Source organism: Prionailurus bengalensis, chromosome C1, assembly GCF_016509475.1.
Source record: "Prionailurus bengalensis isolate Pbe53 chromosome C1, Fcat_Pben_1.1_paternal_pri, whole genome shotgun sequence".
In the NCBI taxonomy this organism is placed as follows: Eukaryota; Metazoa; Chordata; class Mammalia; order Carnivora; family Felidae; genus Prionailurus; species Prionailurus bengalensis.
This window is the reverse complement of record NC_057345.1, coordinates 33,960,080-33,982,781: the sequence shown is the minus strand read 5'-3', so window position 1 is coordinate 33,982,781 and position 22,702 is coordinate 33,960,080. Positions and strand designations below refer to the sequence as shown.

General features: G+C 55.1%; 1 protein-coding gene across 1 annotated transcript; it reads right to left on the bottom strand.

Moving 5' to 3' along the window:
- Positions 1–471: 471 nt before the first annotated feature.
- TIE1 (tyrosine kinase with immunoglobulin like and EGF like domains 1) lies at positions 472–20,885 on the bottom strand. The gene is made up of 23 exons (XM_043574644.1): positions 20,733–20,885; positions 18,222–18,533; positions 18,015–18,125; positions 16,494–16,649; positions 16,218–16,349; positions 15,925–16,065; positions 15,607–15,735; positions 14,683–14,828; positions 14,299–14,443; positions 11,797–11,955; positions 11,515–11,652; positions 11,018–11,314; positions 10,151–10,441; positions 9,713–9,903; positions 6,985–7,195; positions 6,712–6,822; positions 6,342–6,532; positions 5,256–5,369; positions 5,083–5,153; positions 3,876–3,916; positions 3,690–3,786; positions 3,506–3,605; positions 472–973 (listed from the first exon to the last, which is right to left on the bottom strand). The coding sequence occupies exons 1-23, from the start codon at positions 20,788–20,790 to the stop codon at positions 902–904; spliced, it is 3,414 nt and encodes a 1,137-aa protein (XP_043430579.1). The 5' UTR covers positions 20,791–20,885; the 3' UTR covers positions 472–901.
- Between the last annotated feature and the right edge of the window lie 1,817 nt (positions 20,886–22,702).

The window sequence follows — 22,702 nt, the reverse complement described above, 5'->3', positions numbered from 1 at the left end:
ACCCTGAGGAAGGCAAAGGAATCCTACTGTGGCTGGCTGAAGTTCGAAGTGACCTCTGCCTTCCTCCTTTGGGGCCCACAGGCCGGCCAGTAAGGTGGCTACCAAGCCTTCCTACCAGGGTAGGCCACCTGGAGACGTAAGGAGAAGTCGGAACCCGTGTGGCGCCGAGGCGTCAGTCTGAGTCACCCCTGGCGTGCAGTTTGGACCCAGCATAGACTCCTAGACTGGCAGCTACGGCGAGATGTAGGGAGCCCTGCTGGCGATGGGGAAACGGCTTCTCATAGCACAGACACGTGGGTGGTGGGGTCTGTGTAAAATGGGCCTTCCACAGCACCCCCATCATGGAGAGGTGACCCCAACAGAGGGTTTGGGCCTGCGACTGTGCAACTCGGGACAGCGTTTCTTTTCTTAGTCCAGTTGCCCTCTGGTTCGACTTTTCCTTGGGATTGGCCAGCAGTCGAAGACGTGGGCTGGAGTTTCTCAGAGCATTTATTTGTTTTGGGATTACAAAGCTGGGGGCTGGGGGTGGGGGGCGGGGACGTAGCCTAAAGGGGAATGTTAGTGGTGTGGGTGCCGGCTTGGGTGGAGGAGCTGCGGGGGGAGGGGGGTGGTTGAGCGTGGGGAGTGGCAGAAGAGGGGTACACTCGTGGAACAGCTCAACTAGAAGGAAGGGTGTGAAGGGTCGCTGTAAGAGTAGCTGCACGTGGCCTGGGAGCAGCTGCGAGGGATGAGGACCCAAGGCCCCTACGCCCACCCCACCCTAGGGTCCCTTCTTTTCTTAAGTTAAAAAAAAAAAATTGCTTGAGGGAGTTCAGGTCAGAGGCTGCGAGGATCCGAAGTCACAGGGTGGACAGCGGAGCTTGCTCTGGCCAGCAGAGCCCGGTTCTGGCTCGACAGCAGCTCAGGCCTCCTCAGCTGTGGCGTCGATGCCCGCATAAGTGAAGTTCTCAAACAGCGACATGTTCACATAGGCCTGGGGGGGTGGGCAGAGCAAGCTTTAGTGGGGGCCAGGGATGCGGGCGACTCTGGCCTGGAGCTCCCTGACTTCCAGGTGCTGTGGCACTTGAAGAGACACTGAACTAGATTCAAGATGGCCCTATGGCTGAGGGCAGCCCTCACCAGCCAGGATAGACCACAGCTCGGCATCCAGGTGAGAGGCCCTGGACACAATTGTTCCACAGGAATTTTTTTTCGTTTTTCTTCTTTTAAAAAACTTTTTTCGCTGAAATGTAGTGGGCGTACGATATTGTATTAGGTTCAGGTGTACAACATAGTGATTTGACAGTTACCATCTGTCATCGCACAAAGTTATTACAGTATCATTGGCTCTGTTCCCTATGCTGTACTTTCTCAGCCCTGTGACTTATTTATCGTATAAGTGGAAGTTTGTACCTCTTAATCTTCACCGATTTTGCCCCCCTTCCCCCTTCGAGCAATCACTAGTTTGTTCTCTGTATTTATGAATTTCTGTTTTATTTATTTTTTAGATTCCACACATAAGTAAAGTCCTATGGTATTTGTCTCTCTCTTATTTTACTTAGCATAGTACTCTCTAGATGCATCCACATTGTGAATGGCAAGATTTCATTCTTTTTATTATTTTTTAATTTATTTTTGAGAGGGGGGGGAGAGAGAGTTGTAGGGGCGCCGGGGTGGCTCAGTTGGTTAAGTGTCGGACTTCAGCTCAGGTCATGACCTTGTGGTCTGTGAGTTTGAGCCCCATGCCCGGCTCTGTGCTGACAGCACAGACAACCTCAGAGCCTGATTTGGATTCTGTCTCCCTCCTTCTCTGCCCCTCCCCTGCTCGTGCTCTCTCAAAAACAAACAAATATTAAAAAAAATCTATTGGAAAGTGTGAGTTGGGGAGGGGCAGAGAGAGAAAGAAGGAGACAAAGAATCCCAAGCAGACTCCATGCTGTCAGTACAGAGCCTGATGCGGGGCTTGAACTCATGAACCATGAGACTCTGAAATCGAGAGTCAGATGCTTAACCGACTGAGCTACCCAGGCACCCCTTGATTTCATTCTCTTTATAGCTGGGTAATAGTCCATTGTATACATAATTGACTCTTGACCAACATGGATTTTAACTGTATGGGTCCACTTATACCAGATTTTTTTCAATAAATGTGGTACAGGGCTGTCAGTGTATTTTCTCTTCTTCATGATCTTTTTCTTTTCTCTAGCTTACTTTATTTTTTTATTTTTTTATTTTTTTAATTTTTTTTATTTAAAAAAAATTTTTTTTTTCAACGTTTATTTATTTTTGGGACAGAGAGAGACGGAGCATGAACAGGGGAGGGGCAGAGAGAGAGGGAGACACAGAATCGGAAACAGGCTCCAGGCTCTGAGCCATCAGCCCAGAGCCCGACGCGGGGCTCGAACTCACGGACCGCGAGATCGTGACCTGGCTGAAGTCGGACGCTTAACCGACTGCGCCCCCCAGGCGCCCCTCTCTAGCTTACTTTAGTATAAGAATACAATGTATAATACATATACAAAATACATGTTAGTTGACCGTTTATGTCATCAGTAAGGCTTCCAGTCAAAAGTTCAGCTATTAGTAATTAAGTTTTGGGAAAAGCAAAAGTTATATGCAGATTTTTGACTACATAAGGGATCGGTACCCCTTAGTCATACATTGTTCAAGGGTCCACTGCATATATCTCATCTTTCGTATCCTACATCTTAGTTTTTTTTTAATGCACTCAACAAGTGAATTTTTTGTTCATTCATTCATTTATTCATCAGGGTATTTTTGGTGATTTAGCCATTTATATGGTTATTTGGTCATTCCTTACTTTTTGCTTGCTTTTTAAAAATATTTTATTTTTGAGTAATCTGTATACCCAACATGGGGCTCGAACTCACAACTTTGAGATCAAGAATGCTCCACCAACTGAGCCAGCCAGGTGCTCCTGATCATTCCTTTATTCTTGAGACAGTTTGCGAATTCCTATGGCTATTCAGCCATTAGTTTAAACGAAGAACTCTTTTTGCATTTACTCTGATAGGTTTCTTCATTTATATTTATCTGATAATTTATTTATCCACATGGTTACTAGAGTCAGTTATTTATGTATTTATTCATATGTTTATTACATCATCCATCCACTAATTCTTTCCATTCATTCACTTACTGTATCATTCATTCCTCCATCCGCCCATTTGGTTGGTTGGCCATTCATGCGTTGTCACTCTGGCTCTGTGCCAGGTGAGGAGAGGTGGCCCAGAGGAGAATGGGCTGATAGCCCCAGCAGAGGAAGATGGGTAAACAGTTGGGAGCTAGGGGAGGGATTTGCTGCTGAGGCCTCAGAAGAGTTAGGAGAGCCTCGTGTCCAACCCATGGGGCACTGGAAAGGGGGGGTGGCATCCAGAGGTCCCGCCTAGCTGTCCTGCAGCAAGTGGTGGGGACAAGGACATAGAGGCTGCTGCTCTCTGGCTGGTATGAGAGGGCACCCCTGGAGCCTGATGAGCCCTAGTCCCCGTCACCCCAGCCTCCTCACCTTCCTGGCTTCCAGCATCCGGCCCAGCTGCAGTGCAATCTGGGCAAAGGGGGGTCGCTCGTATGGACGGTCCCGCCAGCACTGACGCATCAGCTCGTACCTGCAGATGGGGGCATTGCTGAGATGAGGGGTCAGGGCTAGCTGGGGTGATGGGGTTACGGGGCTCCAGGCTGAGGAGACTCACACTTCATCGTCACAGTTACGAGGCTGTTCCATGCGGTAGCCCTGAGGCAGCTTCTCATATAGCTCAGCACAGGTCATGCCACAGTACGGCGTGCCCCCTGCAGGAGAGGACAAAACTCTCTCAGCCCAGGGACCGAGGTGGGGGTAAGGAGAGAGCACTCTGGGGGGGTGGGGGTCAGGGACTCACCAAGGCTCACGATCTCCCAGAGGAGGACCCCAAAGGACCAACTGAAATGAGAAGGATGTACTTAGTGATCTTCTAGACCCCGGGGCCCAGCAGTTCAGTGTCCATCTACCCCAAGGGTGCCGCCCCTCCCGCCCCCTGCGTGTGTCTACTCTGCAAGTGTCTGCCTTGGCCAGCTGCCGTCTCTGTCCACTCAAAGTCCTTCGTAGCCACTCCCAGGCTCAACATCATCATAGCTAACATTTGTATCACACACTTACTATGGGCCAGGCACTCATCATTTAACGTATATGTTAATTCATTTAACCCTCACACCAACCTTATGATATAGGTACTATCATTCTCCCCATTTTATAGATGAAGACACTGAGGAACTGAGAGATTAGCTAGCTTTCCCAAGGTCACACAGCTAGTAAGTGATAGAACTGGAATCAAACCCTGACAACTTGATTCCAAAGCCCTTGCTTTTAACTGCCTCTTAATGCTGTTGCAACCTCCGTGCAGGTGAGACCAGGGTGGGAGTTCTAGTCAGGGGGAGGGAACCTAGGGGGTTTGGGGGCAGAAGCAGGAAGCAGTTGAGTGGTGGTCAGAGGGGCGGTTGGTGTGATGGACAGTGAGCAAGGCAGGCCAGGCCAAAGGGCTGGTGGCAAATGGGCAGAGCCAGAGCTGGAGGGATGGGCAGGCCAGGTTCCCTGGAAAGAGGAGCAGAGATGGGCCACGATGTTCATATGGGGGTGAGGAGCACAAAGAGGGGGTCTTGGGGGTTATGGCCTGGTTAGGTCCTCAGGTGGGGATGATATCACCCTTCAGAGACGAAGGTGAGAACATTCCCGGGGTGGTCTTTCCATCCACCTAGGCATTATCCACCCACATTCCCAAACCTCTCCAAGGTATCTCCCAGTCTCTTAGATGAGCACAGCCCTAAACTTCCCTACCCCAATCCTACCACTGAAACACCTTCCAAGACCACACCTCCTTCTAACTAGCACCGCCCCCCCACCCCCCTCCGCCTTCCCACTAAGATGCTGAGCATCGCCAAGGTATATCCAAGGCACACTTGTGTCACACCTGTGTCACACGTGGAATATACGTTGGGAATGTCCCAATCGTGCCTTGTACTATCTGAGACGTGTCTGAGGCGTGTCTACGTTATGTCTGTGTGCATCCCTGCGGGACCATAAGCCCTGCTCCTTCTGAGCCCCATACTCACACATCACTCTTGGTGGTGTAGACGCTGTAGTTCAGAGACTCAATGGCCATCCAGCGCACGGGGAGACGCCCCTGGGAGAGAGTGGGTTTGAGGGGTTCGGCGAGGAGGAGGGACTGGTGTGTGGGGCTCTGGGGGGCAGGCATGGAACCTGAGGCGGGGGGACTAAGACTTACCATCGTCTTCTTCACATAAACTTCCTCCCCCCGAGAAAGGCCAAAGTCGGCAATCTTGGAGGCCAGGTTCTCCCCAACCAGCACATTTCGGGCAGCCAGGTCCCTGTGGATGAACTGCAGGCACGGTCAGAAGTCAGGGAAGACTGGGGATGAGAAAGGCCAGGACTCCTCGACCAGTGAGGAGTCTGGCCCCACAGCTGGCCCTCCATCCCTGTAAGAGCCCCTCACCCTTCTTCCCAGTCAACCAGGCCTTATCCTGGACCAGCGACTCCTGCCTTAGAAAAGTCACACTGCTGGTTGTCCCTTCCTCCCTATGAGCTGTCCATGGCCAAGCTCAGGCTGCATCCTTCTTCCTGGGACAAGGGCGGGCTTGTCCTTGGTGACCACGCCGCATCTCCTTCTCTTCACTTGCTCCCTTCCCGCCCCGCCCCGTTTTCCTCTCCCCTCATTGAGGAAAGTGGGGAAGGCCCTCCTCTTGCCCAGAGTGACCTTTCCCTTGAGTCCCAAGTCTTCCCCACAAGGTCCTCCAACCTCCTCAGAGACTTCTCTCCATCAAACCCTCCCTCTCACTGGCCCCTATTCCTCTGCTTCAAAGACCCTCAAAACTCCACTAACTTTAAAATGTCCTTCCTCAGCATCATGCTCACCTCCTGCTACTGTCCCCTCCTTCCTTCCATTCAAGCGGGATGTCCTCACCCTGGGGCTCAGGCCTCCACTCCCTGCTCCACCTCTACCCTGTCCTGGTGGGTCTCACCCACTCCCTCACCATGAGATTCATCCACCATCTGTGGGATGACAGCTTCCAGATTGTTGTTTCTGGCCTAGCTCTTTCTCCCGAGTTCTAGCCCGGCATCTGTAACCGCCGACTCAACATCTCCACCAAGATGTTCCTCCGATGCTTCAAACGCAACACCTCCTCCAGGCCTGCTTCTCGCCTTGTGCTCTCGCGTACTTAGCCAGGCCAGCAGCTCAGGGTCACATCCTTCTCTGTGCTCCTCGACCCCACATCCAATGACAGCCTGCTGACTCTACCTCCTGCAGTTGACCCAGTGCCCCCTCTGGCACGCCTTCCCTCCCCACACTCACCTGCTTCTCGCTCAGGTACTGCATGCCGTTGGCAGCATCACTGGCAAAGCGCAGCAGCTGCCGGGAGCTGAGAGTGGAGGCAGTTCCGTGTTCCCGGGCAAAGGCTGGGTCCGTCTCCAGGACCCGGCTCTTCCGCAAAAAGTCTAGCAGGTTCCCGTAGGGGGCGTATTCAATAGCGATATACAAGTAACCTGAGAGGGAAGGAGACAGGTACAGGGTGAAGGTTTCTATGCAGGCAGCCTGTGGGCAGCAGGCACCCAACGGTGGCAGACAGGGAGCCTGAAGCTCCGGCAAGCTAGTGACGTGGACAGAGGTGATGGCTGTTGACGGGGCTTTGGAAGAAGGGGCAGGTGATGAGCTGGGGGCTCACCTCGGTTTTCACAAGCCCCCAAGAGGTTGATGATATTGGGGTGATGTCCCAGTTTGCACAGAACTTCCAATTCTCCCGCAAAGTCACGATGGTCATTTTCAGAGGCATACTCTGTGGAAAGAAGCCAACATCACTTTTGCCAGAAATAATTCTGGAGAAGAGGCATGGCTAGAGAGGACTGGGGTCAGTTGCGGGAGGGGGCCAGGTAGGGCCTGGGATCTGTGGGACAAAGGAGGGGGGCAGGCCTGGGGTCAGGGGTCACTCCCAGGGAACCTTTCAGCATCTTGATGGCTGCGTTCATCTTGAGCCCATCCTTCTTGATCATGGCCCGGATGACCTGGCCAAAGTTCCCTTCCCCAATGAGGTCCTCAAAGGTGATGTCTTCCCACTCCAGCACTGGATAACTCAGGGGCTCGGGCTGTGGTTTTGGCCGCCGGGTTAGCGTCAGGGTGCCTGAGCTGAACTGGAGGATGGTTTCTTCACCCTTCACAGGATGGGACAAATGGGCAGACAGTCCATGCAGCAGACACGGGGCCGGCAAAAGGCACAGACAGGCATCAAAGAATAGCTAGACAAATGGAAAGAGACCCACGCAGAGGGCACTCTGGTGGTCAGCCAGGAACAGACATTCAGAAGACACATACTGAGTATCATAGAAGACGAAGCCATCAGTGGGGCTGCTGGGTGGACAAATGTCCAAGAAGAGAGATGGAGAGGCCACAGCCTGGGGAGCAGGTAGGTATGCGGGGCTCTGCAAAAACAGGTGTGGGGGGCTTAGGGTTGCTAGAAGCCATGAAGCCATGAGTCAATGGAAAGAGGATATTTCTAAAAAGTTTTTAAGTTTATTTATTTACTTTGAGAGAGAGAACTGGGGAGGGGCAGAAAGAGATGGAGAGAGAGAATCCCAAGCAGGCTCCACACTGAGAGTGTGGAGCCCGACGCCAGGCCTGATGCGGGGCTCAAACTCATGAACCATGAGATCGTGACCTGAGCTGAAATCCAGAGTCGGGTGCTTAACTGACTGAGCCACCCAGGTGCCCCTACATCTCTAACATTTAGAACAGGAAAGAATTGGAGTGAGCTGTGATGGGAAGTGGTGAGCTTTCCATTGTGCTGATGTCACAGCCAGGCTTTTCTGCCATCAAGGATACTCTGGAGAGGATTCTAGCCTTGGGCAGTGGGCTAGGATACATTTATTGAGCACCTACTACAGGCTAAGCCCCAAGCTGCTGGCAGTCAGTGGAGGGGTTTTCTCCACAGTGGCAGAAGCAGACCCACTTGGCATCCGTTTACAGCTCTAAAACCACCCAGGAGCTGAAGATAGAAAGACTGTCACAAAGAGGAACATCCACTTCCCCCAACTGTGTAGGAGCTGGGCCACCTGGGCAGGGCGGATGGCAGGAAAACGAAACAGATGAACGGGACCAAGGGCACTGCCGCTATGAGGACTGGAAGGGGGTTAACACAGACCTGGTGGCGGGGCTCCCTAAGTGAGCTGAAGCTCGGATCCATGGGCGAGGGCAAAGGACACGGGGCACGTGGATTCACCTGAAGCCATCAACCGCTGAGGGCGCACATGTGGCCCAGCAGCGGCACCATATATAGGCATGTGCATGCACACGTACCCATCCCACGGAGGAGCACAAGCACGGGGACACACGCATACACAGGTGGGGGTGCCCACAAGTGGATGCACACAGGTACTCCTGTGTGGCGCTCCCACACACCTTCATGCAGGCACATGTGGCAGGGCAGATCTCGAAACTAGGATTATATATATATGTATGTTAAAACTCTGCTTTCCCACCTCCTTCCCTCCACATCTGTATTCGTTACCCTTCCCCCACCTTAGCAGCGGCTGGCTTTCTGTGTGCACTGACCTCAGAGGGAGCAGCCTGGAACAAAGAAGCCAATTGAATCTCTGAAGGGAGTTTTTAAAGGCATGGCAGAGACAATAGCCTTGGACACTAGACTTTCTATCACAAGGATCAGCCCTTGAGACAGAAGAGGGTTTTTTTGTTGGTGGTGGTTTTCGTTTTTGTTTTTGTTTTTTTTGAAATGCCAGGGCTTGGCTGTAACTATCAAGAGCCCAGGCACGGAGGACCAAGGGCAGAGTTTGGATCATCAGGGACAGCAGTGGGGGGTGGGAAGGTGGGAGAGAGGGATGGGCGGTGGTGACAAGAGGGGGTGGTGCTGGGTCCCTAAAGAGAAGCCAGCACTGCCCCGCATCCCCACCCCAAGTATGGGCCCGCAGGCTGGAGGGGCACAGACCGAGAACAGACAGGTTTATGGCGAGGCCAGGAAGAGAGGAGGCATCACTGCCTTTCCCCGGCAGCAACAGGTGAGCCTTGAGCTGGCACAACTCTGGAGCAGTAGGAACGACTGTGACAGGGGTCGTGACAAAGGGTATGAGGGCCACAGAACATGCTCGCAGGGCACAGGGAGCACCTCAGGGCTCTGAAGTCTCCTGGAGCTGGCCCTGACACTCGCAGACATGGAGGCTGGGACCAGGAACTCACAGTACGAGCGGCCTGTTGGCAGGAGGCCACAGAAGGGCTAAGGGCATCAGCCACAAATGTGTGCAGATGGAGGCTGGCTCCCATGTCCAGGAGGGTCCGCTAGGATGGATGCCAGCATGAGGCCCAGGTGTGCCCCTGCCCCCCTTCCCACCCCGTGTCAGCACCACGCCACCCAGGCTTACGGCACCTCCAGTGAGAAGCGGGAGGACTCTGAATTAACCGTGGTGAAACACGGACAGAACAGAGTTATTTTGAACCGGCGATATTCACCAGTAACATAAATTGACTTATGAACGCAATTCAGTTCTAGAAAAATAAAGACAACTTTGTTTTGTGCCCTAGAGCACTGCTGAGTGCAGTCCCATGGCTGCAACACAAACACACACACGCGTGCATACACACACACACTCGGGTGTACGGGTACTGTGTGTGTGCAAACGTAGATGGGGGTGTGCACACGTGGGTGGGTACAGGGGACTGACCGATCCTGACTGGTAGGTGAAGGTGCGTCTGCGGTGCGGGCAGCTTTTGCGGATGCACACCAGGGTCAGGAGGGCAGCCAGGATGGTAAGGCAGGTGGCAGACACAGAACCCATTACGGCCAGTACCAGCTGCTGATCTAGGCCCTCTGCAGCCGCTTGGACCTCTTGGACCGGGCCCTCACTCTGCAGCCCTGGACACAATAAGAGGGGCAGATCGTGGGAAGCCTGGGTCAGGGAGGGAGAGGTCAGAGATCCCAGTACCAGGAGGGACGAGGGGTGTCAGGCCGAGGGCCAACGGTCCACTGGAGTGACAGGATTTTCCTAGCGCTAGGACAATGGGTCCTAAGAAGGGAAGGGTCAGGGTCCCCAGTACTAGGACTCTCGTCACTTGTCGGGAAGGGCCTTGGGTGTCCTAGCTCCCAAGCCACGAGCTCCTACCGTTACCCAGGGTAGACTCCTCCACGACGCTGCTCCAGTCTCCGGGACCCTGGATACTGGCCCGCACACGGAAGAGGTAGCGTGTGCTGGCGTTGAGGCCACGGACAACGGTGCTTGTCTCCTCGGGCCTGTCCACGTCCATCCACAGGGGGTCGCCTGAGCCCCCAGCCACCTGCACCTCCACGATGTACTTGGATATAGGCCCAGCCGAAGCCTCTGGCTGCTGCCATGTCAGCTGGATCTCAGAGTCTGAGAGGGCCTGGGCATGGAGGTGTCGGGGGGCTGGGGGCCCTGGGGAGGTGGCGGCGGGGAAGGCGGGGCTCAGGCAGGAGCAGGGTATGTAGTTCTGGGGTCAGATCCATTCTAGCTGTGTCCCCTGCTCGGTGGACCCCAGAATGGGAGCCACCCTGCCATCCTCTCCCTATGGCTCCTTCCCTTCATCCCCAAGCTTCTGCTTCCCCTCATTCTCCTTCTGTGCCAGGCCGTCCTGGTGTCCTGGATCCTCCCAGTGTGCTGGGCCTTCCCCATGTGCCTTGTGCTCCCCTGATCCCCATGTCCTCCTGGTACACCATACCCTCCCCATGACCTTGTTCTCCCCGTAAACCATGACCTCCCCATCCTTCTCCATCCCACATGCTCCTGCTGACCTACGTCCCCACCAGCCTCCAATATCTGCCCACCCCACGTCCTCCCTGTGTTCACGTCTGTCTGATATCCTGCTTCTCCCTTATGCCCACGTTTTCCACACGTCTTGTGTTCTAGGTCTATCCGCTCTCCTGTAACCTCCCGTGTCCTTACGGGTCTGGCGTTTCCTGTGTCCCATGTCCTCCCCTCATCCCGAGCCCATAACCCCCTTCCTGAGCATACCAGTGGGGGGCAGAAGCACGCGTGCAGGGGGCGAGGCAGGGCCCAGGAGGGTGCAGTGGTAGAGCCGCACATCCAGCTGGTAGTGGGTGCCAGGCGTGAGTCCAGTCAGGAGGGCGGTGCGGGCCTGGGGGGACGAGACGTTCTCCCGCCGCTCCTGTCCCCGTGCCCCATCCCACAGGCGCAGCAGGAAACCATCGCCCACCAGTGGCCCAGGCACCGAGGGTAAGGACCAGCTCACTCGCAACCGGTCAGGGCCCTCCACGTGCCAGCCCTCCAGCCATGGCTGCAGCAAGGGCTCTGGGACCGGAGGTCAGGGGTCAGAACCGTCCAGCGGGTCCTTGGGGCCAGACAGGATAGTGCTCCCCAGAGGACAGGGTGGGACAAACTCCAGTGGGAAAGGCAGGGGCCCCTGGGGGTGGACAAGACATGACAACTGCTGAGTGCATAGGAACAGTAACTCCTGGGGGGACAGGAAGGGATGACTCTTGGCCTCTCACCAGGACAGTCTGTGGTCATGAGGGTGGGAGGCCCCCAGGCCCCCTCCCCGCCTTCCCCTGGCCGGCTCAGCTGTACACGGACACTGTATCCTGTCTTCGGCCTCAGGTTCATTAAAGTCACATTCTCACTGGGGTCCACTGGGGACAGGACACATCATTCAGCCACCTACCTTTTCCAGAAGCTGCCGTCTTCCCCCCTTTCGTTCTGTCCTTTCTCATTGTTACCCAACACCCCTGTCCTGCCCCAGTCCCCCTCCCGCCCCCAGCTGTCTCCCTGCTCACCCACAATGGCGGACCAGGCCGTGGTGCTGTCCTGGGGCCGGTAGTGCAGGCGGACGGAGGCGATGGGTCCGTCCCCGGAGAAGGAGACCAGTGGGGAGACCACGAGCTGGCGGCTCTGCTTGGCCAGGAGCCGCGGAGCAGTCAGGGGCACTGGGGGCACTGCCAGGAGACCCAAGGTAAGGCAGGGCCCAGACAGCCTGCCCAGTCCTCAGAAAAATAAGAGGACTCTACTCTGGCCAAAGAGATCTCTGGGTCTTGGTTTGGATCAGGGCCCCCTCTAGGCTGGGGAGAGACCAAGTTCAACAGATGACCGGAATGGCCAGCATTCAAGCAGGATAGCATTCTGCCCCCTAAGCAGCTCGGGGCACACAGATCTGGCAATGAGGATGTGAGAGTATCCCCAAAGACATTAAAAGAGGTCTGATATGGCTAGATGGGTTTGGGGGAGGGTATGCTGTCCACGCAGTGTAGGGGAGACAGAGGGGGCTGAAACCCAAGGCAGGGAGATAACATGGGATCAGCCTACTCTCTGCCCCTCCCCCTATCGTTTGTCACTCTCTTAACTGGGGGGAAAAAGGTAGCCAGTGGTGAAGCGCCTGCTCTATCCCAGCTGCTTCCTAGGTACAATCTCTACTTCTCACAGCTACTTTTCAGATGGAGCTCTCACCCTGGGTTATGAGCGAAGAAACTGAAGTTCGGAGACATCTACCTTGCCTAAGGACATGCAGCCAGCAGGAAGTACAACCAGTGTTTGAACTTGGTCTGTCGGTCAGGCCACCTAGAATCAGCCAATTCTACTGCAAATAGCTTTTGTGTTCCTGCCTGGCTTCCTCATTCCATGGCCATGACACCCTTGTCCTGGCCTTAGCTTTTCTTACCAGATCAGTAGATCAATGCCATGACTGATTCCCTTGCCACTTTCAAACATTTTCCAGACTGATTTTTCTAAGCAGGATGGAAGGATGGGGGAATGGGTAGATGGAAGCGAGGGAGGGCAGGAGGCAGGGCAGAGGATGCGGGGTTGAGAGCTCAGTGGGTGGGGGGGAACGGTGGTGTCTGACAGAAATGAGCACATCATGAGGAGGTGAGATGAAGGTCAGGTTTGGATCTGTGGAGCCCCCTGTGCCTAGGGCTGTCCAGGAGGTGGATGGAGATGAAGTGGGCCCTTGAATCATACACCAGGGAACTTCCACGCTGACTTCAGAGCCAGAACCCCACTTCTGGAGGTCCCACCAAATGGGTCTGGAGCTCAGGAGAGTGGTCTAGCCTGCAGATCAAGCCTGGGCATTGCCAGAGAACAGCTGAAACTTGGGAGAGGACCCTTTAAGAATCATGACAATAAATGCCAACATTTATCCAGCACAGGCCCTGTGTTAGGCACTGTGCTAAGGGCTTAAACGCATCATCTAACTTAAATGCAACTTAAATGCATTAAAGGTATCATCTAACTTGCTTCACAGCAATCCTAGCTAGTGTAACGCTGATGTCCTCACTGTAGAGAGAAATAAGCAGTGAGGGACTAAGCAGCTGGCTTAAGGCAACGGAGCCAGGGATTTGTGGGGAGGATTTGAACCCATGTTGCCTAGGTCAGATGCCTGGGGAGAAGACACAGGCTGAAGGTGGATCCTGGCCACACTGATGTTTCCTGCTGGTGGGGCAGCCACAAAGTTGTGGGAGGGGTAGCGGTGAGCCAGTGGGAAGGAAGAGGAAGATGAGGGAGGTCTGGGCTTCTGTCATGGGGGTGGGCTGTCAGGAGCAGAGGGCAAGAGGAGCCGGGGACACCTGGGTGGCTCAGTCAGTTAAGCGTCTGTCTGACTCTCAATTTCGGCTCAGGTCGTGATCTCACGATTTGTGAGACTGAGCCCCTTTTGAGCTCCGCATCGGGCTCTGCACTGACAGCACAGGGCCTACTGGGGATTCTCTCTCTCCCTGTCTCTCTGCCTCTCCCCACCTCTCTCAAAATAAATAAATTAAAAAAAAAAAAAAAAAGAGAAGCCAGGGTTTATGATGCTGGAGAAGGTGAAGAGACACCTGAGCTGGGCTGGATGGTTCCACTCTGGGCCATCCTGGGCACTCCCTCCCTACTCACTGGGGAAACTCTATGCAGCTCCTCTGGGCAGCAGGTTACCCTCTGAGCTTAGGCGTCCCATGTGCTCCCCTGTCCCGGCACTGAGAGCCCTGGGGTATGACTCAGAGCAGGAAGCAGCATCCCAGAGGCAGAGCTAAAGGGATGCTGCGTGCAGGGGCTGTGAAGAGGTGGAGAGGGCCAGCATGGCCAGGCAGGAGGGTATCCCGTTTCTGGGGCATGGGATGTCCTCTCCAGATAGCACTGAGCTGTGTTCCTGCTCTGACACTGCCCAGCCCAGACCTCTTCTTTGCTTGGTCCTGGGCTGTGACCTTAGATGTCCTCTCCCTTCCTTCTACAATGCCCAGTCTTAGCGGCATCACCTAGTGCCCACTCTGCCCACTGCCCATCCTCCATGGCCCCGGGACATCACTGACCTTTGACGTTAACCCTGAAACGTCGGCTGTCTTGGCCACCAGACGTAGACACACGGCACTCCCAGAGCCCACTGTCCCCGAGGGCCAAGCGAGGCACCTCGAACTCAGCTGTGGTCCTATTTGGCTCCACAATGGCCTTGGTGGACTGAGAGAGACAGGGAAAGGGGGCAGACCATAGAGAATGTGCACCCATGTGACAGATGTGGGGACGGATGAGGGGACAGAAGACCAGTGGTAGTTTCTCAGCAATTAGCTTGACCCCATCTGACCTGTGGTAGGGCCAGCAGGTAGCGCCTAGAGAAAGCCCTGAGGGGTCAGGGGTCTGAGGGAGCAACCGTGAGGCTGGTGGGATGGGGGGCCTGGGGTCAGGGGCGGGGGGCTGACCAGGAGGACTGTGCCGTCCGGCTTTCGGAGCTCCATGCTGCCCCGCACTGGGAAGGGGTTCCCTGCAGCCGCACAGTTGATCCGGGGCGTCGTCTCCAAGTTGAACTCCAGCTCCGAGGCCACATCCAGGATCTGGGGGATCCGGTCTAGGGAGAGGAAGGACACATGCTGGAGCCCCCGCGAGGCAGACGCCGACCACCAGGGTGCCCCTGGTCGTGTGGCCTGCATCTTGGCAGAGGCATCACCATCGCCTTGGTCGCTCAAGGCTGTCTGCCAGCAGAGTCCTACAGGGCCCTGGCACCCCACCTCTGGTCAGCCGCAGGGTCTACCTCCTGCACCCCCGACCTGATATCCTCTCTCAGCCAAAGAAGGCCCCTGGCCGGCCTCACAGCCCGAACACCGGTTCAGGCCTCACTCGCTTCTGGGCTCTGTTACAGACCCTCTGGGGTCTCCTGCCTCCACTCCCCACCCAGCTGCCTGGGTCCTCTCTCACAGAAAGCTGACTGCCTTCTGCCTCTTCAGCAATTCCCTCCTGCCCCTGTCATGGTAGCCTGCCATTCCAAGTCCCCAAGGCTTGACTCCTCTGACCACTCCCCGCCCCCCCCCCCCCCCGGCCCCCGTACTCCACCGTCCTGGTACCCGACCCTGAGTCTTCAGCCCCCAGGCCTTTGCCTGTGCTCCTTCCCCAGCCACGTGGAAGGCTCGTCTCAGATCTCGCCTCTTCCCCGAAGCCCCCTCCGAAACTCAGCCTGGCCAGGGGCCTCCTCTTGGCCCTCCCCCCAAGTCTCGGCTGCAGCCCATCCCCGTGTGGGTGATGTGGGCTGGGCACTGAGAACTTTTCCTGGGCCGTGAGCTTCCTGAGGGCGGGACCTTGAGCCAGGGAGAGATGTCTGGTGAAGGTTGACTTGTTTTGACGGATCATACCGGATTTCTCACAGTGCATTCCATGCCATCCGGAGGGGCACACGCAGCCGCTGAAGCGGTCACAGGTCCCGCCATTCTGACACTGGCACTGGAGGCGGCAATCTGCCCCAAAGTGGCCAGGGGTACAGGCTGGGAACAGAGGGGTTGTGGTTAGAGGGACATAGGCCAGGGGCAATGAGGGCACAGCTGGGGCCTGGGTGATGCCAGGCTGGATGGAGAGGGCACGGGTAGGTCAACGAGAGCCAAAGGGGAGGGTCCAGGTCTAGTATGTGGCTGGCTCTCCGAGTCAGGGACTGTGGCTGGCAGGTCAGCCCATACCTTCCTGGCACTGGTGTCCTCTCCAGCCAGATCCACAAGAACAGCCATAAGGGTCTGGAAGGCAGAAGGTGAGACCCCGGCAGCCCGATGTGCCTGGACACTGCTCCTGGCAGCTCTGCCCAAAACGGCCCTCTCTGCAGGCTAGAAACCAGACGTGTGGGCACGGGGTCCACTGTCGGGCCTCAAAGTCCAGGTCCTGCCGGGCATTCTCACCACCCATGCTCTTGGTTCAAGAATCTTCCCCCGGCCAGGCACCCTCTCCTGCCGAGGTCCTAGCTCCCCATCCTCCTTACCTTGCTCACAGCGGGTACCCGTGAATCCAGGGGGGCACACACACTCGCCATCCAGGTCATGGCAGACTCCTCCATGCAGGCAGCCTGGGCATTCCTTGGTACAGTCTGGTCCCCAGCGCCCTGCCCCACAGCCTGAAGGAATGTGCTCTCAGCCAGTTGCTGTCACCCACCTACCGGTGCTGCCGAGGACTGAGGCAGCCCTGGCGGCCCACAGGAAGTGCCCACGGGGCTCCCAGCCTCCCATGCCACCCACCACCTCTGCCCTCTGCTCCTAACCCCGCACGATGAGCCGGAAGAAGGCGCTGCCTAGGGGGCTGGCTTCCAGGTAGGTGGCACTGTAGATGCCGCTCGACGGTGGCTGCACATTTGGGAGCTGCAGCAGGAACCGCCCATCTTGGGCCTCATGCCAGTCCAGGGTATAGAAGTAGGATCCTGGAGGCATAAATGGGTCAGGGGCCTCAGCGCTGGTGACAGCCAGTGCCCAGGACACATCAGTGTGAGCCTTGTACAAGTGGCCAGAACTGGGCCGAGGCACCAGCCAGGATCTGTCCCCAAGCCAGAAAGTTGGCATCCATCCTCTGCTCTATGCTCTACCAACCCCCAGTAAGTCACCAGGTCCTGCTCAGTCTGGCTCCTCCTCATCTCCTAAAGCAGTCCAGTTCTGTCCACACTCAAGGCCACCACCACCACCACGGCCTTCCAGGCAGTCTCTCTGCCTCCATCCCCGCTTCCCGCTTTCCTTCACTCAGCAGCCAGTGGGATTTTCCCCAACAGAAGCCTCTGCAGCACCCCCTGCTCAGATTCCTCCCTGGTGATTGGCTCCTGAGCACATGGTGTTCACCAGTCTGGCCACCGCCTGGCCCTTTGGCCTCATACCTCTCCACACCCTGCCTGATTCCTAACATTCCTGAGTTCTGGAACTGCTGGTTTCTCTCCTAGAAACACTATGGTATCTTGGCACTTCCTGCCTTTGCTCTTAGCCAGTCCTGCTCCTGGAATGTCCTTCCCTCCTCCTTTGTGTGGCTAATTCTGATGTCTCCTTCTAGGCACAGTTCAAAGGTTATCTACTTAGAGACTTCTCCCAGAAGCCTCTTCCTCCAGGACCTGCAGACCCAAATACTAGAATCCCTCTCCCTGTCCCACCTCCTTTTTGCTCTTCGCCCAGGACTGGACTGTAGGGAGCCCAGGTCTACTTGACTCTCTCAGACCTCTCATTAGTTTAGGGGGCCTGGTGCTCAGGAGGCAAACCCCTTGGCCCAAGGGAAGGGTCCTCTTCCCTCAGGAGCCCAGGGAGGCAAAAGGCAGCCAAAGGGCTGTGGGTCTGAGGGCTAAATCTTTGGGGCCACACAGAATATCGGCTTCCTCCCATGGGGTGGCCAGAGGGCCTGATAGGACCAGGGTGGGCGCAATCCTGGGCCAAGTTACCAGTTCTCTTCTTCCCCTTGGGGATTGCTGCTCCCTGCCAGGTGAGCAATGTGACAGCATCTGCTAACTCCCGGGGGAGAGTCAAAGGTGAGGATTTAACACAATGCTGATTTGGGTGTAACAGGGAAGAAGGCAGCCAACCCCAAGGCTGCTAGTCCTCTGGGTGCAAGAGGAGGAGAATAGTCCAGAGCTAAAGAGATGGGCACAGGTGCTTATCAAGGACCTGATCCAGGGCAGAGGTTGGTGGGGGAGAGGGTAACAGGTGTTTCATGCCGAAAGCTGTGTAAGTGGCTAACGCTGGGAAGGCTGAGGGCATGGAGGTGTTCGGGCAGGTAGGTTTACCTGCCCAACCCGTTCAGACACCCCTCTCACCGTTGCTCTTCCAAATCACATCTGTCTGCTTCTCCTTGTGCACAAGTGCGGCAAGCACGGCCGTGTCGCCTTTGTTCACCGTGTGTGTGACCTTGTCCGGGAGCAGGTGCGCTGCGGGGTGGAGGGTGAGGTCAGAGGTCAACGGCGCCCCCCCCCCCCCCGCCCCCGCATCCCGTCCCCGTCCCCGCCCCACGGGGCCCGACTCACCTCCCGGGCTGTTGTGCACGTAGAGGACGCGCGTGCGCCCCGCGCCGCCCACGCACGAGAAGACGCCCACCAGGTCGGAGGGCTGCGAGAAGCCGCGCAGCGTGATGCGGTGCGAGCCGTTGCGCACCAGGTGCGGGGGCTGCGCGGGCCGCGGCGTGCGCACGATGCGGTCGTCCTTCTCCAGCAGCAGAGGGGGGCCCCAGGCGTCGGCACCCCGGCCCGGCCCGGCCTCCCCGGACACGCAGGTCAGGAAGAAGCGCCGGGGCTCGACGAGGCGCAGGTCGGCCAGCAGCGTCAGGTCCACCGCGGCGCCTGCGGCGGGGACGCCAAGTCCTCCTTCCGACGGGGTCCCCGGCCCGCCCCGCGCTCCGCCGAGCGTTTCCCTCCCCTCCCTTCCTCTTTCCCGCCGGCGCACTGGCCCCTTCCCCCGCCCCCAGGTCTCTTCGTCCTAAAATCGAAACAAAGCTTCTTCTCTGGCCTCCTCGTGCCCCCACCTTCTCCTGCCAGATGGCTGCCCTTTGCGGCCCAGCTTCGGAAAGAATGATCTATGCTGTCTCCGTTTCCTCACTTTTTAATTCCCTGGCAGCCCCCTTGAGTCCGGACCTGCCTCAAGCTGTTCCGCGGAGGGCAGCCGCTCTCCCTGCCCCCCACCAGAGGGTGCGGGCCAGGAGAGCCATGGAGAACAGAATCGCCTTGGAGAAAGCCCTCCCTTCCTCTGCAGACATCTAGACAGGCTTGTGGGGCTGGGCTTTAAGGTGGGGTCTAAGAGAGAGGTGGACTTCTGCAGCCGGGTGGTTGCGGGGCAGAAAGGAAGGGAGCCCCTCCTTTTCGGCCCCTGCCTGGTAACTGCCAAGTAATTAGCTAGTTTAAATGCCACTTAGCTTATCAATTAATATTCTTCCAAAGCCTACCACGAATAAATGGAGTTAGTATTTACTGACCGCCCACCATATGCCGGAGCACCTGTTTCCCATTGGATCTTCACATCCCCCGGTGAAATTGATGTCTTTCCATTTACAGACGAGGGTAATAGTAATTATTCTACAGGCTTCCTGGAGCAAGCTCATCTCCTCCCCTGGCTGTAACTATCACCTCTGAGTCAACAACCCTGGGACAGCCTGTCCGCATGGGCCTGCGTTTGTGTCAGCTCTCCCTCAATACTGCTTCTCCCTCGTGCTCCCTGACTCAACAGACGGCACCAATCACCTGAGACACGAACTTTGTGGAGTCCTCTCTTGTCCTCATTTTCACGATAATGCTTATTGGAGGCCAATTATATGCCAGGCATTTCATGTTCTCTCATTTTATCACAACTATTGTGGGTCATGGGTGTTACTACTCCACTTTTATAGCCAGTGAACGAAGCCTCAGAGATGCCACTGGCCCAAGGGCATACAATTAATAACTGGCAGAGCCAGGCTGCCTGACTGTAAACCACACCTCTAAGCGGGATGCTGGCTGCCGCAATCAGTCGCAAGATTCTGCAGATTCCATTTCCTTAAAGCCTCTTGACTTCACCCCCATCTCTCAGCCCACCCTTGTTTAGCCCTCACCCTTACTGACCCGGATCATCCCAATAGCTATATTCCTCCTTCCCCAGCTCATCCTCTAAAGTGATCCATCTAAGACCTTGTGACTGCCTGGTCTGCAACCCTCCCACGGCTCCCCATTGCTCTCAGGATACAGGGCATGCCCTTGAGCCCCTCTTTGCTCACACTCTGCCCCTCCTGCTGAGTTCCCTCCATGAAACTTCTCTCGCATGCGCTTCCATATCTCTGAGACTTGCAGCTACTGTTCTGGCTGCCTGGACTGAAGGCCACTGCTCTTAGTGAAGGCTTTGTGGACTCCCTTGTCGTCTATTGCCCTCAAGCAGAGTAGCTGACTCTTTCTCAGTGCTCCTGTGGAGCTACTTGTGTCTGTCTCTATCCTTCACCCCATGTCCCACATCCCCGACTACCACTCAAAGATAGTCTTTGCATTCTAATGCTCTTTGGCCATAAGTGAAGGAATCAGCTACTACTTATTCAGGAGTCCTTATCTAACAACTGGGCATTGGACGCTGTGCATAAATTACCTCATTTAAACCCCATGACAGCCATAGGAGGTCAGCATCATATAATCTGTTGTATAGACCTGGAAGCTGTCTGCCTTTCAACCAATGGCCTGTAGCACAGCTCCTGGAATATTGTTGGTGCTAGATAAATGTTTGCCAAATGAATAATTGAATGACTCCAACACACTGAAGCAACATATGAGCACCCACTGAAAACCGCAGGGCCCCCATCGGCCCTGCTGCTCTTTACTGATCCTAAAATCTAACTCAGTCAATAGCTGCTCTACTCCCAATTCTAGGCTACAATGGTTTCTAGTGCCTGGGTTTTAGAGGCCTTGATCCCACTTTCTAGCTGATTGGGGAGCGGATGAAGGTGATGACAGTGACGATAAGGTTTCCTAGGGGAAAATCAGGGCTTTGGGGGCTGGAGGGCATGGGGTGGCTTGGGGGAGACTTACCAACATGAGAAGCCAGAAAGAGGTTGGGGAGCAGCAAAAGGGGCCCCAGCCAGACCATACTCTGGAGGCTGACCAGGTCGGCCAGGACAAGCGGGGCCTCCGGTCAGCTATTCTGGGTCTGGCTGGTCAGCCTGTACTGATTAGTTTGTGTTGGTGCTGGGGAGGAAGAGGAAATGAGGTGGCTTGGGTGGGAGGGATGGTAGGGAAGGGGTGGGGAGGACTTATCCTGCTTCTGCACACCTCCCCCCCCAGTCCGGCCCCCCCAAGGCTGGGGATGGGTGTGGCCTGGAAGGCCCTGGAATGGGGTCACTTGAGGTGGGGGAGAGTTGTAAGGACAGACCTAGGGACTGTTGGACCGATTTCCCATCTCCTCTTCTCCCTCTGGTCCTCAGTCTTGTAAGCAGGCAGGAGGCAGGAGGCAGGAAAGGGAGGAAGCCAGTGGCTTCCGCCTATTGAGGAGGGATGGGGGGAGGATATTGTTCTAGGGTCTCCCCTCCTCCCCAGCACATACACACAATACAGCCCAGGCAATTCCTCATGTATGTGCCCAGGACACAGTTACATGGGTGTTCCGGAGAGCCGTTCACAGGTGTAAAACTGGACAAAGGAACACAAGAACTCCCACTCAGGGCAAGAAAGGCGCTTCGACTCTGTCTTTTGTATGTAGAGTGGATGAGTTTTTGCTTCCAGGTTCTTTGGCTGTTCTAATAATTGATGTGAGACAGATTAACGGGACAAAAAAGTTTAATAACATGGATAGCTCTTGTATACACAGGAGTGAAGGGGTTCAGAACAAGTCTTCCTGCAATGTGCCTCCTTGGCATGAAGATTATTTTGAGCTAAAAATATTTAAGACCCAGCAGATTCAGATAGCTCCCTTTCAACTGCCTGAATTTATATTGGAAAGGGTGCCTGTACCAGGAAGAAAGCTGCTCGCAGAGATTCATTTTTTCTTTATTTTTAATGTTTATTTTTGAGAGAGAGAGAAGGTGAGCAGGGAGAGAGAGAGGAGACACAGAATCCAAAGCAGGCTCCAGGCTCTGAGCTGTCAGCACAGGACCCGACGCGGGGCTCGAACTCACGGACCGCGAGATCATGACCTGGGTTGCAGCCAAACGCTTAACCGACTGAGCCACCCAGGCGCCCCGGCAGAGATTCCTTTTTGCCTAAGAAACTTAACTGCATAACAGGCCACCCTTTTTTTTTAATTTGAGTTATAATTAATATAACATTAATATAATTAACGTACAGTGTTATGTTGGTTTCAGTGTTATGTTGGTACAACATAATGATTCAACAATTTTATACATTATTCAGTGCTCCTCACGATCTGTGTAGATTGTCACCAGACAACATTATTATAATATTGTTGACTGTATTCCCCATGCTGTACTTTTACTCCCTGTGACTTTTTGTTTATAACCGGACGTTTGTACCTCTTAATCCCCTTTATCTATTTTATCCATCCCCTCTGGCAACAGCCACTTTGTTCTATGCATTTGAGTCTGTTTCTTTGTTTGTTTTTTAGGCTCCACATATAAGGGAACTCTTATGGTGTTTGTTTTTGTGTGACTTAATTCACTTAGCATAATACCCTCTGGGTCCATTCATGTTGTTGCAAATGGCGAGATCTTTTTTTTGTTTAAGTTTATTTATTTTGAGAGAAAGGGAGGGAGAGAGAGATTGGGAGAGAGTGCACGAGGAGGAGGAGGAGAGAAGAAGGGAGAGAGAGAATCCCAAACAGGCTCCACACTGTCAGCGCAGAGCCTGACATCGGGCTGGATCCCACGAACCTTTGATCATGACCTAAAGATCTCTTTTTTTTTTTTTTTTTTTTTTTTTTATGGCTGGGTGACATATCATTGTATATTTACACCACATCCTCCTTATCCATTCATCTGTTGATGGACACTTAGGTTGCTTCCATATCTTGGCTGTTGTAAACAATGCTGCAGAAAAAAATAGGGGTG